At 56.0% G+C, this 13,730-nt stretch overlaps 1 protein-coding gene across 1 annotated transcript in view; it reads right to left on the reverse strand.

Moving 5' to 3' along the window:
* Positions 1-13,730, reverse strand: part of PCNT (pericentrin) — a gene marked incomplete at its 5' end in the record, with an annotated part of 91,718 nt that overhangs the window by 2,341 nt on the left and 75,647 nt on the right. The window contains 10 exons of the mRNA XM_081234721.1: positions 574-697; positions 2,091-2,167; positions 3,619-3,851; positions 4,729-4,836; positions 6,798-6,977; positions 7,379-7,481; positions 8,259-8,479; positions 11,704-12,117; positions 12,623-12,773; positions 13,053-13,275. Coding sequence (XP_081090847.1) covers positions 574-697; positions 2,091-2,167; positions 3,619-3,851; positions 4,729-4,836; positions 6,798-6,977; positions 7,379-7,481; positions 8,259-8,479; positions 11,704-12,117; positions 12,623-12,773; positions 13,053-13,275 — 1,834 coding nt within the window. The remainder of the gene's footprint in view (positions 1-573; positions 698-2,090; positions 2,168-3,618; positions 3,852-4,728; positions 4,837-6,797; positions 6,978-7,378; positions 7,482-8,258; positions 8,480-11,703; positions 12,118-12,622; positions 12,774-13,052; positions 13,276-13,730) is intronic.

Here is a 13,730-nt window from a genome sequence, read left to right on the forward strand (position 1 = left end):
TCACATCTCTCACAAGCAGCACTTGGATAAGAAATCTCACGGTCAGGAAAATGGGTGCAAGCCGTGTTGAAGGTGATGAGGGCCACACCGCACAGCTGTTACACCCAGGGCTCAGAACGCGACAGTCACAGCTGCCAGGGAAACCTTTCTGCACCTGAATTTTTAAACAAAATTCCATTCTACAATTTAACCACAAGGCCTCTTAATTATATTTTTAATTGAAAACAGTTTTTTCCCCAAATAACCGATGGATGTTTAACATTATCACTGTAACACCTCAATTGCCAAGTAAGTTGTAAGTATAAAAACACATTACGTGTGCAAAAAACCCCCGAATCCCAAAGAAAAAGACTAAGTAAAGCTAACACCACGGCCTTGCATGTATGTGTGTGTGTGCGTGGGGTGGGGGTGGGGGTCATGTGTGCCCGGGGGCCCTTCCATCACAGGCGGGCCTGGGCACCCGCACAGATCTGCCCAGGGACACCTCCGTGCTTGGCCCTGTCTCTGCAGATGGGGCCCCCGCTGATGGCTACAACCCTGCAGTAGAAAAGCAGCTGAGGCACCACCGCTCACCTTTCCCTCCTGCGTGGGGATGCTTTTGGCACAGGGCCCCTGGCGTGGCTGGCAGGCACGTCCCGGGTTGGTGGGGATTCGCGGGTGTTGGGTGGAGACTGCTGCCGCCGGGGCACCAGGAATCCTTCCCCCAGGATTATTTAGCAATGAAGGGATTAAGAAAAGAAAAGAATGCATTTTAGTAGGGAGGCCCATCCACCAAAATTTTAAATTTACAAGCTTTTAGGAGTCTGCATGGCAATTTCAAAACGTTTAAAAAGTACTCGTTATAAAAACTGTATTAAAAAAATCTCTAGGGCTTCCCTGGTGGCGCAGTGGTTGAGAGTCCACCTGCGGATGCAGGGGACACGGGTTCGTGCCCCGGTCCGGGAAGATCCCACATGCTGCGGAGCGGCTGGGCCCGTGAGCCATGGCCGCTGAGCCTGCGCGTCCTGAGCCTGTGCTCCGCAATGGGAGAGGCCACAACAGTGAGAGGCCTGCGTACCACAAAAAAAAAAAAGAAAAAAGAAAAAAAGAAAAACCTCTAGAAGAAACCTGAGGTTTTTTTGTTTGTTTGTTTGTTTTTTTGTGGTACGAAGGCCTCTCACTGTTGTGGCCTCTCCCGTTGCGGAGCACAGGCTCCGGACACGCAGGCTCAGCGGCTATGGCTCACGGGCCCAGCCGCTCCGCGGCATGTGGGACCTTCCTGGACTGGGGCTCGAACCCGTGTCCCCTGCATTGTCAGGTGGATTCCTAACCACTGCGCCACCAGGGAAGTCTGAAACCTGAGTTTTGAACACCTGAAATTCATTCCTGCAAGGCTAACCCTGACCCCCGTGTCTGTGTGGGCAGCGCCCTGGAGAAGCACTCAGCACCCTGATGGAGCGAGCAGGGCGCCAGGTGGGCCTGGGGTGGGTCTCCTGCACCCAGCTCTGAGGAGTGGGAAGGGCAGGAACCCTGGCGACCACCAGGTGCAGCCGGGGGGCAGGGGGTGTGGGGGGACCTCCTGAAGAACCTCAAAGCCAGCTGATTCCAAGACGTAAGGATTCACACGTGGAAATCAAAGGGGACTGGCACCACCAGGGAAGCCCAGTGGCCATGAAGGGTGCTGCCCACTGCAGCTCCCCCAGGCAGCCCGGCTACACCTGGGTAGCGGCCCGTCAGACGGGGCAGAGGACAACCACAGCCTGGACGGGACTGAGGCAGAGGTGCTCCCAGGAGACGTGCACAGTGTGAAGCAGAACGTCACTCCACTTGGGAGACTAAAAAAGACTTTGTATTGAAAATAAGCTATTGGTCGATACATTTAGCATTTCTGTATTTTTCAATCATTATTACGCTCCTCTGAACCACTTTTATTCATCAACGTTAATTGTATAAGCTTGTGCTTGTTCCCAAAATAAAAACCACCTTCCTTCAAAAACCCTTTGCCTCCTGACAAGCGCACTGGCTGAATTACTGGTTTCTTATTCTCCTTTGAGATCTCCCACCAGGCGGGCACTGAAGAAGCCCATGGGTGGGGTGGCATAGGGGGGTACCTGGGCGGGGTGCTCGGCCTGGCGCTAGGGCTCCTCTGCCATCTACTTGTTGCCATTTCTTAACCAAAAAGCGTAACCTACAAAAAAAGATAGAAAACATTGAGAACTAGAGCAAAACAGGAGTGAAAAGAACCAAGAAAATCCAGACGTGATGGGACCATGGAGTGAGAGCGCGGCCCGCTACCCGGGCATCACCAGCACCTTCCCGCCCCCGCCCCCGGCCCCTGGGCCCCCCGCGCCCCCGACCCTGCCCCTCCACTCCCAGACCCGACAACTGGGGTCTGTCTGGTTCACCACACTCCCTTCCGTCGCTAACACACTTGACGGGCCCCGGACAGCTGGGGGAAATGGAGACCCTCGCCCTCCGCGTGGTGACGGGAGGTACAGCGGTGTAGGGGTCCCTAGACCCCTCTCCTCAACGGCCCCCAGCAGCTCCCTCACAGCACTGCTGCCTCTGAGACCCAAGGCCCAGGAGGCACCTCCACTTCGTGTTGGTAGAAAGACGGAGGCAGGGTTTGGGGCTCTCCCCGCCCCAACCCAGCATCTGACGTACTTCCTGGCACGGGGCATGTTCTCCGAAAATACAGAACAGATGGACGGACGGACGGACAGACAGGTGACAGACAGAGTGACAGGCAGGTGGGTGGACAGTCTGTGGTCCGGAGAACTCAGAGGGAGGGAGGGCGCTAAGTGCCCGGAGGCCGGGGGAGGCCTCCACCCCGCGGGGGCTCCTGGCAAGTGTGCGGCTGGACTGTGTGCGGTGCTGGGTCTCTGAGGGCAATGGGACCCACACTGCCTTTTGTGGTGCAGTCCAGGGAAAGGCCGAGGGGGCCCAGCCCACCCTGCTGTGCCTGGTCCCGCAGACGGAGGTGAGCGTGGCCCAGAAAAGGCACCTCCGTGGGCACCAGAGCAGACACAGTGGCACAATTCTTAGTGGGACAAACATTTTTAGAAATACAGCAGATTTTAAAATTATAAAATAAAATAGATTTTCATCACTGTTAATTTTGAAATAGTCAGAATTCCCTATCACACCAGGGAGTCCATCCGTACTCCAAAGTGGCGCCCTGCATGCCTAATGGCTGGAGCTGGGCTGGGCTGGGCCAGGCGGACACTTAGGGGTCAGGTGTACCTCCCCGCTGGGGGGCCCACAGCATGTGCTCCTGTGCACATGGCACCCTTTATGAAACACAAATTTGACTGAAATACAAGAAACTGAAACACGAAGAAGTGAAATGCAGTGTTAAGCTCAATCAGACACGTCTGCCATCATAAGAACACCACTGAGGGGAAGGCTTTGTTTACAATAGAGGCACCTCGAGCCTAACCCTTAACCCTAACTCTTAACCCTAACCCTCAACCCTTCCACCTTAGAAGGCGCAGCTCGACACAGCAGGGTTTCCGGAAGACAAGGGTCGTCTATATTTTAAGGCCTCAAATATCATTCATCTTAAAAAAGGGAACAACTGTAGCGTTTCAAAGACTAAACGACCCCAAAGCAGACGGGAGGCACGTGCCTCGGCGGTACCTTAAGACAGCGATCACCACCCTGACGGCAGTGCGGAATTTCGTAAAAGGGCGAGCCGCCACCGCTTTCTTATCTGCCTTGGAAGGAAATACTCCCAAGTGGGCGATCATGGAGAGTGTTTCTTGTTCAGAGTCCTGGAATCCACCAATCAACAGCAAAAGATACTTCTTTTGATAAATCAGGGCTTTTCTAAAGCTCTCTGCTCTCAGATACTGCAGGTACAATTTTTCCATCTAAAAGAAAAAGAAAAAACAGTGAAACTTAACCACAGGACAAAGACATCCTTCTCACAAGTCTCCATAGCACACTTGTACCAGGTGCTTTAAAAAGAACCAGACTTCTTTCCTCAGCAAATTATCACAGCGGTCAGCTCCGCACAACATCTATAACCAGCAACAACCTTGCAGTTCAGAGTTGGATCTTGTTTATCTGACAAAACGCAGAGCACAGACGACCCTTCACCAGCATCAGAGGAGCCCCGCGAGGGCCCAGGAATCAGACCACTAAGCACGGACCAAACTGGGGGCAGGTGGGGGTCCCATCACAGGTCTGTGGGCATCAGGCGTTGGCGAGACCTGCGGTCACAGGCAGAGGTTGGTGTCCATATCCTAATACGGCTTTTCCCTCCAGAGAGACCCACAGCTCAGGCCTCACCATCAGAAGCGCTGACTGAGGTGTGGGCTCCAGGCTTTTCCAGACTATGGACACTATCATCTGTAATTCAAGCACCAAGACTTTCACCCCTTAACCCAGGATATTAGAAAGTGCCACGGGTACCGCAGAGAGGATCTCTAGGACAGTGAAAATGCTCTGCATGACACCGTTGTGGTGGACACTTGTCATCTTACACTTGTCAAACCCACAGAACGTATGGCCCCAAGAGCAGCCCGCACACGATGACAACGTGACGCCGTGGGTCTATGGACTGCAACACACGCACCGCCTGGGGGGAAGTGGATGGTGGGGCAGAGGGTTCGGGAAATATCCACACCTTCCCCTCAATTTGGCTGTGAACCTAAAACTTGCCGAGAAACATAAATCTTAAACAAGTAAGAAGCAGCCATGAGACGGTGTCTGCACACCTAACACCGCCCACGGGCTTGGTCTTACCTTGGCATTGCAGGCGCCAGCTTCTGGCGTGGGCAGTGCTGGGTCTGGGTGTCGTGCTGAGCCTGGCGAGACCATCCTGTCCTGCTTCCACGCAGACCTGTCCAACCTCTGCAGTGACCACAGACAGCGTGTCTACACAGCTGCTCTCCCAGGAGAGCATCTCAAGAAAAGTGGCTGAGGGCTTCCCTGGTGGTGCAGTGGTTAAGAATCCACCTGCCAGTGCAGGGGACATGGGTTCGAGCCCTGGTCCAGCAAGATCCCACATGCCGCGGAGCAACTAAGCCCGTGCGCCACAACTACTGACCCTGCACTCTAGAGCCCGTGCGCCACAACTACTGAGCCCATGTGCCACAACTACTGAAGCCCCCGCGCCTAGAGTCCGTGCTCCGCACCAAGAGAAGCCACCACAGTGAGAACCCCACGCACCACAATGAAGAGTAGCCCCTGCTCGCTGCATCTAGAGAAAGCCCGCACGCAGCAACAAAGACACAACACAGCCAAAAAAATGAAGGAAGGAAGGAAGAGAGGGAGGGAAGGAGGGAGGGAAGGAGGGGAAAAGAAAAGAAAAGAAAAGGGGCTGAGAGCACAGTGGTGACCGCTCCCAGGAACGAGCCGCCCCATGCTGTGCCCTCTGGACACGGCTGGGCTGGGGCAGGTGCCGGCCACCTGGGTCCCTCTTCAGCCTCTTCTCAGTGATGTCCTGGTTGTTATGTGATTATTTTATTACACTCAAGTGTGGTTGCTACACACCGTTTACTGAAGTATGATTGTACAAAAGGCATATTTTTACTAAAAACAAAACCCTCACATTTGAGAAATCACCCTGAATTCAAAGCTTTAAGCCTATTAGACACCCCTGTCCTCCCTGGCCCTAGAAATGCTGCCCCTGGCAGGCGTGGACACCAGCTTTGTTCAAGCGCCATCGAGCCACACAGCCTGGACACCTCAGGAGGGGCCCACACCGCACAGAGGGGATGTCGTGACCAGGCCACGTGTCCCAACACTGGCAGCGTGGCCTGGACACCACGCTGTGCTGAGCACCCAGAGCTCCGGTGTGGACACAAGAACAGACGAAGGGCCCCACAGGGAGGGCCAAGGCTGCTGCCCACAATGGACAGCCAGGACCGCCTGTCGCCGAGGCCAAGGCCAGCTCGGAGCACTCCCGGGGCCACATGCTCAGCTGCCGCCAAGGCAGCCTGGCTGCGCCGCCCACAACTCAGGGCAGGACCCGGAAGAGGGAGGTGATGAGTTGGGTGACGTCCCTGCTGAGGCAGAAGGAAGAGACCACGCTGCCCGGTTCTAACAGAGCCTGTGGCCTCTCCTGGGGAAAGACACTCCAGCAGAAGTCACCCCGACACAAAGGAGAAGGTGCTCCAGTCTGTCCACCCTCAGCCTGCCTCTCGCTCACTCATCACATTCATTTCCTGATTCATTACCTTCCAGGCGAAGGACAAAGCGTTCCAGGTGATGGTGCTTTAGTCCACCCCGGGCGCCCTCTGAACAAGGAGCCCCCAGGGGAGCAGGCGGCCGTGCTCGGTGCCAACGGCACCTCTCGCCTTTACAGTCCCTCCCGACGAGGCACAGGGCCACGGGTCTGCCGGCGGTTGGGCCCCGTGAGCACAGGAGCCCCCTTAACCCCACAGCACTTCAGACAGACAAAGCGGAACTGGACAGAACTGAGAAGACACAGGCCCCACTTGGGGACGCACCACCGCCCTCTGGTAACTGCCAACGGGACCTGCCCGGCCTTGACAGGGCACCTTGCCCAGGAGCACCAGAGACACCAAGCCCTGCACAAAGAACCTTCCGGAAGAGAAAACATTAGGCACGGATGGTCTCCCTGGTGCATCTACACAAACATTTAAGGAAGAAATGAATACCAGCTCTACACAATCTCTTCCAGAAAACAGGAGGGAACACGTCCCAACTCATTTCATAAGGACGAGACCAAAGACAATGACTAAAACCCTCCAGATTAACATCCCACATGAAGCCAGATACAAAAACGTACGCCAAAATATAAGCAAATCGAACCCAGCCTGCAGCCGCCGGGGCCCCAGGACACGTACCCTGCGCGTGCAGCCCTCCTGCGGAGTCCTCGGGGCCCGGGGGGTCCTCTCCAGCCGGGACACGGCCCTGCACAACTCCGCCCTCTCCCGCGTCACCGTGCTGAGCGCTCTGCTCAGGGACTCGTTGTCCTTCAGCAGGACGTCCACCAGCTGGACCTGCAGCTCCACCGTCGTTTTCTTCTTGAGGAGAAAACAAGATTAGAAAATGTTTTGTTAAACAGGCGCGTCCTTTCCAGGCCCCAGCGGGCACAGGACACCGGCAGGGTCAGCTCTCCTGCTGCCTGCGCTGCGTGCTGCTTCCACGACAGACATCACGACGTCCTAACCGCCACGGAAGTTTGTCGGGAAATCACAGCAGCAGTCAGGACTCCTGAAGCACCCCCGACGCTGCTGACGGGCAGCTCATTTCCAGCCCAGAGCCTCAACACAAGTGCGTGAGCGGCAGACAGGCCGGGGCGTCGGCCACGAGCGGGACAGATCAGCGCCCCCGTGGGCACCAGGAACAGTGCGTTGAGCCAACCACGCAACAGGCCGAGGCGGGAGGCAGGCCCGGCCGCAGTGAACAAGAAAGCTGGTCTCACCCGGCAGGAGCTGGACGCGCCCAATTCAGACTTGAGCGTCTCCAGCGTGTGAAGCAAGGACGCCACCGCCTTCTCGTTTGACGACGTCCAATCACTGATGGTCCTGGAGAAGCACACGGACACTCAGAAGGTGCGTGTGGGTCCCGGGCGGCAGGCACTCCGTGTAGCGCCTGGGGAGCCCGGCGGTGACTGTGGCAGCCGGGAGGTGGCACGGCCTGGAAGCGGGTAGTCTGTGAAGCCCGGAAGCCTCCAGCCACTGAGCACTGACCACAGAGGCTCCCTCAGTGTGTCCACCTCCCCGGCTGCTCTCTGCTGGGACTCTGAGTCAGCTACTGAAACGCTGTCCCTAAGCAAGACTTTGCTGCTCCATTAACTAAACCCAATTACAGACAAGGGAGCTGTATGGTCTGAGCTTCCGTGTGCTCAGAAAGGGGCAAATCAACGTTGGTTCCCGCCAAACAGCAGGGTCGTGGGTCCTTGACCAGGCAGACGCATCCTGGCCCCGTGGGCAGCGGGCCAGGGTGTCAGGCGAGGCAAACGCTGCACAGACACCGGGCACCAGCCCTGCCTTGGGGGACTCGGGTGGGAGGGGGGCTGGCCTTGGGCCAGACCCTCTGGGTGGTGAGCAATGGTAAAGGGCCATGGAGAGACCTGATCTGAAAGACACCTGGATTTCCTGTCATATGAGAATGCGAAGACCACAAGGCTGCCATCATCTTTCAAGAGAATACTGCCCACGAATTCATCCACACACGTGGGATGAGAAACAGAGTCTGTTTCATTAAAACCTGAACCCAAAATCAAAGACACGCCCCACTCAGAATTTTTCTCAACATCAGAGGTGCTGGGGATACGGCCGGGTCAGTCCCGAGAGACTCGCCTGTCCACTGTCTGGTTGATGAAGCTGGTCAGAAGCCCTGCAGCACAGAGCAGCTGCTGCCGCACCTTCTCTAGGCCCCGCTGCTGCTCCCGGGGGCGCTCGGGCTCCAAATCGGGCTCCGGGCAGGGGCGCACAGCCTCCCTCGCCTGCAGCTCCCTCACCGTCCGCTGGAGCTGCTGGATCTTGTGCTCGTCCCGCTGGCGCTGCAGCTCTAACTCCCGCTGTCAGCAACGGTGAAAAACAGAAGCGAGCCTCACACACGGTCCGGGGTGGAGACCGGAGCCAGAAGCTCAGCGCAGGGGCTGCCCGGCCCGGCCCCGGGCCCCGACCGACCAACCCCCAACACGCTCCATACAGGGGCTCTGGGCGCAATGTGGTGTCAGGGTCCCCCCACCCCGGGGATCCGGGACGGGACCCGGGACGGGATGAGCCACAGCCCGAGCCCAGCCCCCCACCTCAGCACGCATGCGGGCACTGAGTGGGTGCTCAGCACCGAGAAGGCGGGCCTGAGTCTCAGGAGGCCCTGTGCCCCCCACTCGCGATCCCCGCCCTTCACTGCGGAGATGCCAGGGGACCCAGCCGGCCAGGCCGCTCCCTGCCCCACACCCAGGACCCGAGTCTCCACAGGGAGACAGCGGACCACCGACAGGAACCACTCCACGTGCTGATAAGTTCAGGGCGCGGCGGGGGCTCGGAGAGCAGGGGGCTGACCCCGGGGGTGACGCCTGGGTGGGGGCGGATCCAGGGAAACAAAGACGGCCAGGCCGGGCAGGGCGGAAGCAGGCACGGCAGAGCGGGCACAGGCCCGGCCCAGCCACCCCTCAGGCCGCACACGGACCAGGCCTGCTTCCCACCCAGCGCTCCCGCCCTTTCCCGGCATCACCCCCATTCAGTGCTCGAGCCTCCTCAGGAAACTGTGATCCTTTTTGATCTATTTTCCAGATGAGGAAAGTAACAAAACCAAGAGACCCACTGGTTTATTTTGTTTTAAAAAGATGAAATTGGCCCTGAAATAACTATCAGAGGCCCGGGCCACTACGGCCAGAAAAAGACCCCATAACCCAGATCAAGTTAACTACCTACAGTAAAAATAACACCAAAAGGACAACATACTTAAGAAAGAAAAATACATATCAAGGTGCATCATGAAGGACAGTTACTAATTTGACTTGGAAAACACTTTGTATTTTTTTTAAGCAATCACGTTACATTTTTACAAACCAAAAACAAACTAAAAACAAACAAAAAAATAATAAAGAAAAACAAAAGAAAAAAAACCCAAAATTAAATAAAAAGGTTTGGCAGAAGACTCTAGATAAGGTTTGGGAAGCCCCTTGCAAAGCACATGAAGACAACAAACCTCTCTCCCCCCACAGGCACAAAAAACCTGGAACACGCTCTGGGGGTCCCGAGTGACCAAGGCCCACCCAGGGCCGTGACTCTAGCCGCCTCCGTCAGGAAACCCCCGGCCTCTGCCACAGCCCCAAACGATTCCTCCACTTCCACGATCTCTAGTGATGAAACACGACTGCATTCCAGGCTGTTTAACCCCACCAAAAACACGAATCATTACACACACAACACGCGTGAGCCTTGAAAACCCCATGGCAGGAACCAGACACAGAAGAAGGCCACATACCGTGTGGTTCCACTGACACAAAACGACCAGAAGAGGCAAATCCAGAGATGGAAAGTAGACCAGTGGGTGCCAGGGGCTGGGTCCCCGCTAACAGGCCCAGGGGTCCCTTGTGGGTGATGAACATGTTCTAAAATTGACTGCAGTGATATCAGGCTGCACAACTTCTGAATATACTGAAAACGGCTGAATTGTGCAATTTAAATTGGTGAACTCAGTAGCATGTGAATGATATCTCACTAATATTTATTTCTTGACGATTTCATGGCAGCCTAACCATTAAAAAGACCAGGCCATTGGTTTTCCTTGTGCATTTTAAGAGCTTTTTATAATTTCCCAAAACCCCCAAAAAGCAATAATAAAGGTAATATTTTTGAAGTTCTAAAAAATATTTTTAAAGAGAGCAAAATGAAGGTCAATCCACGAGAAAACACAGGATATAATTTCCTCAGAAACAAATGCTTTTGGTCAATGTATAATGTATCTAAAATTAAGACCCATCCAAAAAATAAAGGAGGGAACACTTCCCAGCCCATCCTGCAAGGCCAAGATCTTCCTGATATCAAAACCAAAAGCACCACAAGAAAAGAAAACTACAGAACATACCTCTCATAAATATAAATGCAAAAATCTTAACAAAATACTAGCAAACTGAATCCAACACTATTTAAAAAAGAATTATACACCAAATTCAAGTGGGATGCATCCCAAGAGTGCTAGGATGACTGAATATACGAAAATCAATGTCCTATATCATATCAAGAGAAGGACAAAACCCATAAATCTGAAAAGACACTGAAAAAGAAAATCCAATACTCTCTCATGATTAAAAATAAAAAATAGAAAAGACTGAATAAACTAAAAATAGAAGGGAATCTCCTCCGATAAGGGGCATCTACAAAAAGGGCACAACTACCATCGCACTCAGCAGTAAAACACTGACTGCTCCCCCAAGATCAAGAAACAGGCTGGACGCCTGCCCTCACACACTGTGGGTTCTGGCCAGGGCAGTCAGGCAAGGAGAAGAGACAAAGGCATCCAGGTTGGAAAGGAACAAGTAAAACTATGTCTATTTGCAGAAAACATGATCTTCTATATGGAAAATCCCAAAGAATCTGTTAAAAATATTGGAACTAATAATAAACCAGTTCAGCAAGGTTATAGGACACAAGATCAAGGTGTGAAAATCACCCACATTGCTACACATTCGCAACAACCTGAAAACGGAAGTAAAAAATAACTCCATTTACAACAGCATCAAAAAAATAATATTTAGGAATAAATTTAACAAAAGAAACACAAAGCTTATCACCTGAAAGTGACAAAACATTATTGAAAGAAAATAAGGAGCTAAACAAACAGAGAGCCCTTCCAGTTTCACGGATGGGAAGACCCAGCATTGTTAAGGAGACAACACTCCCCAAAGCGATCTACAGATTCAGTGTGATTCCTACCAAGATCCCAAGGGCCTTCACGCAGAAGCGGAAAAGCCGATCCTCAGGTGCACACGGAACCGCAAGGGGCCCCGAGGATCCAAAACCACCTTGGGAAAGAACAAGGTCGGAGGACGCGTGCTTCCCGACTTCCAGCCTGCTGCGAGGCCGCGCTGACCAAACCAAGGGACAGCCCGGAGCCAGGACAGGCCCTCCGGCCATGGCGGGCTCACCGGCGTCTCCCTGTCTCTCTGCCACCTGCTCCATTTCTCCGTGTCCGCTCGGCTCGGCCTCGGCTGCGCTGCCATCCTGGCTGCTCTAAGCTCCCCCGCGCTCTCGGCGGGGTCTCCACGCGAGGACTCAGCGCCGCACTCACCTCCTGCTCCCTCTCCACCTCCTGGCGGTGCACGTGGGCCTCAGCCTCCAGGGCTCGCTGCCGTGTGGCCTCCAGCGCCACCTCCAGCTCCAGCACGCGGGCCTCGCAGCCCCTGAGCTTCTGCAGCAGAGCCGGCTGCGCCTGCCTGCCCTGCGGCCGCCGGCTCAGCCGCTCCGTGAGCAGGCGCTCGTGCTGCAGGGCCTCGGACAGCTCGCGGGAGCGGCCCTGCTCGGCCTCCAGGCTCCGCTGCAGCTCCGAGAGGCGGCCACGCTCCTGCGCCAGCAGCGCCTCGCAGCGCGAGGCCTCGATCTGCAGCTCCTTCCGGAGGTTGTCCTTCGCCGTCTGCTCGTGTTTTAGCGCCACGCACAGCTGGTTACTCTGAGCGCGCTGCTTCTCCAAAGACGCCCTTAACTCCTGCATCGGGGAAAAGTGAGACGAGGCCAGTCAAAGCCAGAGCAAGAGCGTCTACACAGCTTCCGCAGCTAGAGCTTCTGACGCTATACTTTGGGCAAAAGGAGGACGAGCCATGACCCCTCTTCTCGTGGCTCCGCCGGCCGTCCTCGTGGATGAGGCGCTGTTCTGAGCGCAGTGCCACGTCCCAGGCTCACCTCCGTCCCTGAGTCGGGGGCTGCGGTGCTGCTGGAGGGCGGGCCCTCGACCCCGTCATGGTGCTCGGCTCAGCCCGGCCTACGGGGCACGGCTGCGCGTGGCCACACGGCTGCCACACAGGGGGCCGGCCCGAGGCCTCCCCTGCGCACAGGCGGGGCCCCCACGCGGCTCTGAGGCCGCACTGCCCTCACAGAAGCGAATGCCCGGAGGCGGGGGCCGCACGTGCAGGGACCCTCTGAGCCCTGAAGGTGTAGCCCCGTCGCTGCCCCAAGCCCTGGCCCCTGGGCACAATCGTGGACGCGCACGTCACCTCCAGGGTCTTGGCGCTCTGGCCCTCCCTCTGCAGGCGCTGCAGCCGCTCCTCCTCCAGCCGGCTCTGCAGGGCCCGCTCCTGGGTGCGCTCGGCCTCCAGCTGCTGCAGCGCGGCCTGCAGGTCATCCTCCTTACTGTCCAGCACCGACCTGTGAGGGGACACAGGCTCTCAAGGGGACGCCGGCCAGCACCCGGGCTCCCAGGGCAGGGAGGGCGGGCCCTGCGGTGTGCGCAGCCCCCACGAGCCTGTGGGGGCAGAGGCTCCATCCCAACACCCATCGCGACAGCCGGGCAAACCGCGGCTCCGGACGGCAAATTTCACTGTGAAGCCAAGAACGTGGCAGGAGCCACATGACTTCCATCATTATTCGGCCAGAAGCCTGAGGGCAGGACGGGGCTAGAAGGTAGAGCCTTGCCGGGGGCCGCACCTCAGCTGAAGGACCTCCTTCTGCACCTCGTTGAGGGACTTCAGCAGCCGCTCGTTGTCCTGTCTACACTCGCAGAGCTCAGATTTCAGATCTCTGACTGTGTTCTGTTCCACCACCAGCAGCTTCCGGACGTTATTTGCTTTCTCCTGTTCTTCGTGCAGGGTTTTCTGCAGGTCGCTTACTATACATTTTTCCTGCTCAACCTTATACGCCAACAACTCAACTAAGAAAGAGATTAAATGAATTAAAATAGCATTATTTACAAGTCCAAAGTGAGCCGCACAAATGAGTTATCAAATCAGTAACAACCCAGTAAAGGAACGGGATGTGTTCACTCTGGGGGGACAGGAAGCTTCTATGACCCAGAAGCCGCTGTTTCTGATGGAACCAAGATACTCGGGACACGCGCCTTCTGCTCACACCCCCGCCAGCCTCGCCCTCGGGGCCGGTGAGCATCGAGAGAGAGAGACACACGGGCAGAGAGCGGGCGGGACCACGCAGCCGTGCAGGCCATGTGACGCAGTGGGGTTCCGGGGTAGCGGGGGCACACGCCCTCTCGACCCCTGCGATGTTCAGGCCCGGGGTCTCCCAAGGGCAGAGGCTGGAGCTGGGCTGAGACGGACCTCCATGGAGCCCACCCAGCCCGGGCAGCTTCGCGGAGAAGCCTCCCAGAACTAG

The sequence above is a fragment of the Mesoplodon bidens genome (genome assembly GCF_964165515.1).
Source record: "Mesoplodon bidens genome assembly, chromosome: 5".
Taxonomy (NCBI): domain Eukaryota; kingdom Metazoa; phylum Chordata; class Mammalia; order Artiodactyla; family Ziphiidae; genus Mesoplodon; species Mesoplodon bidens.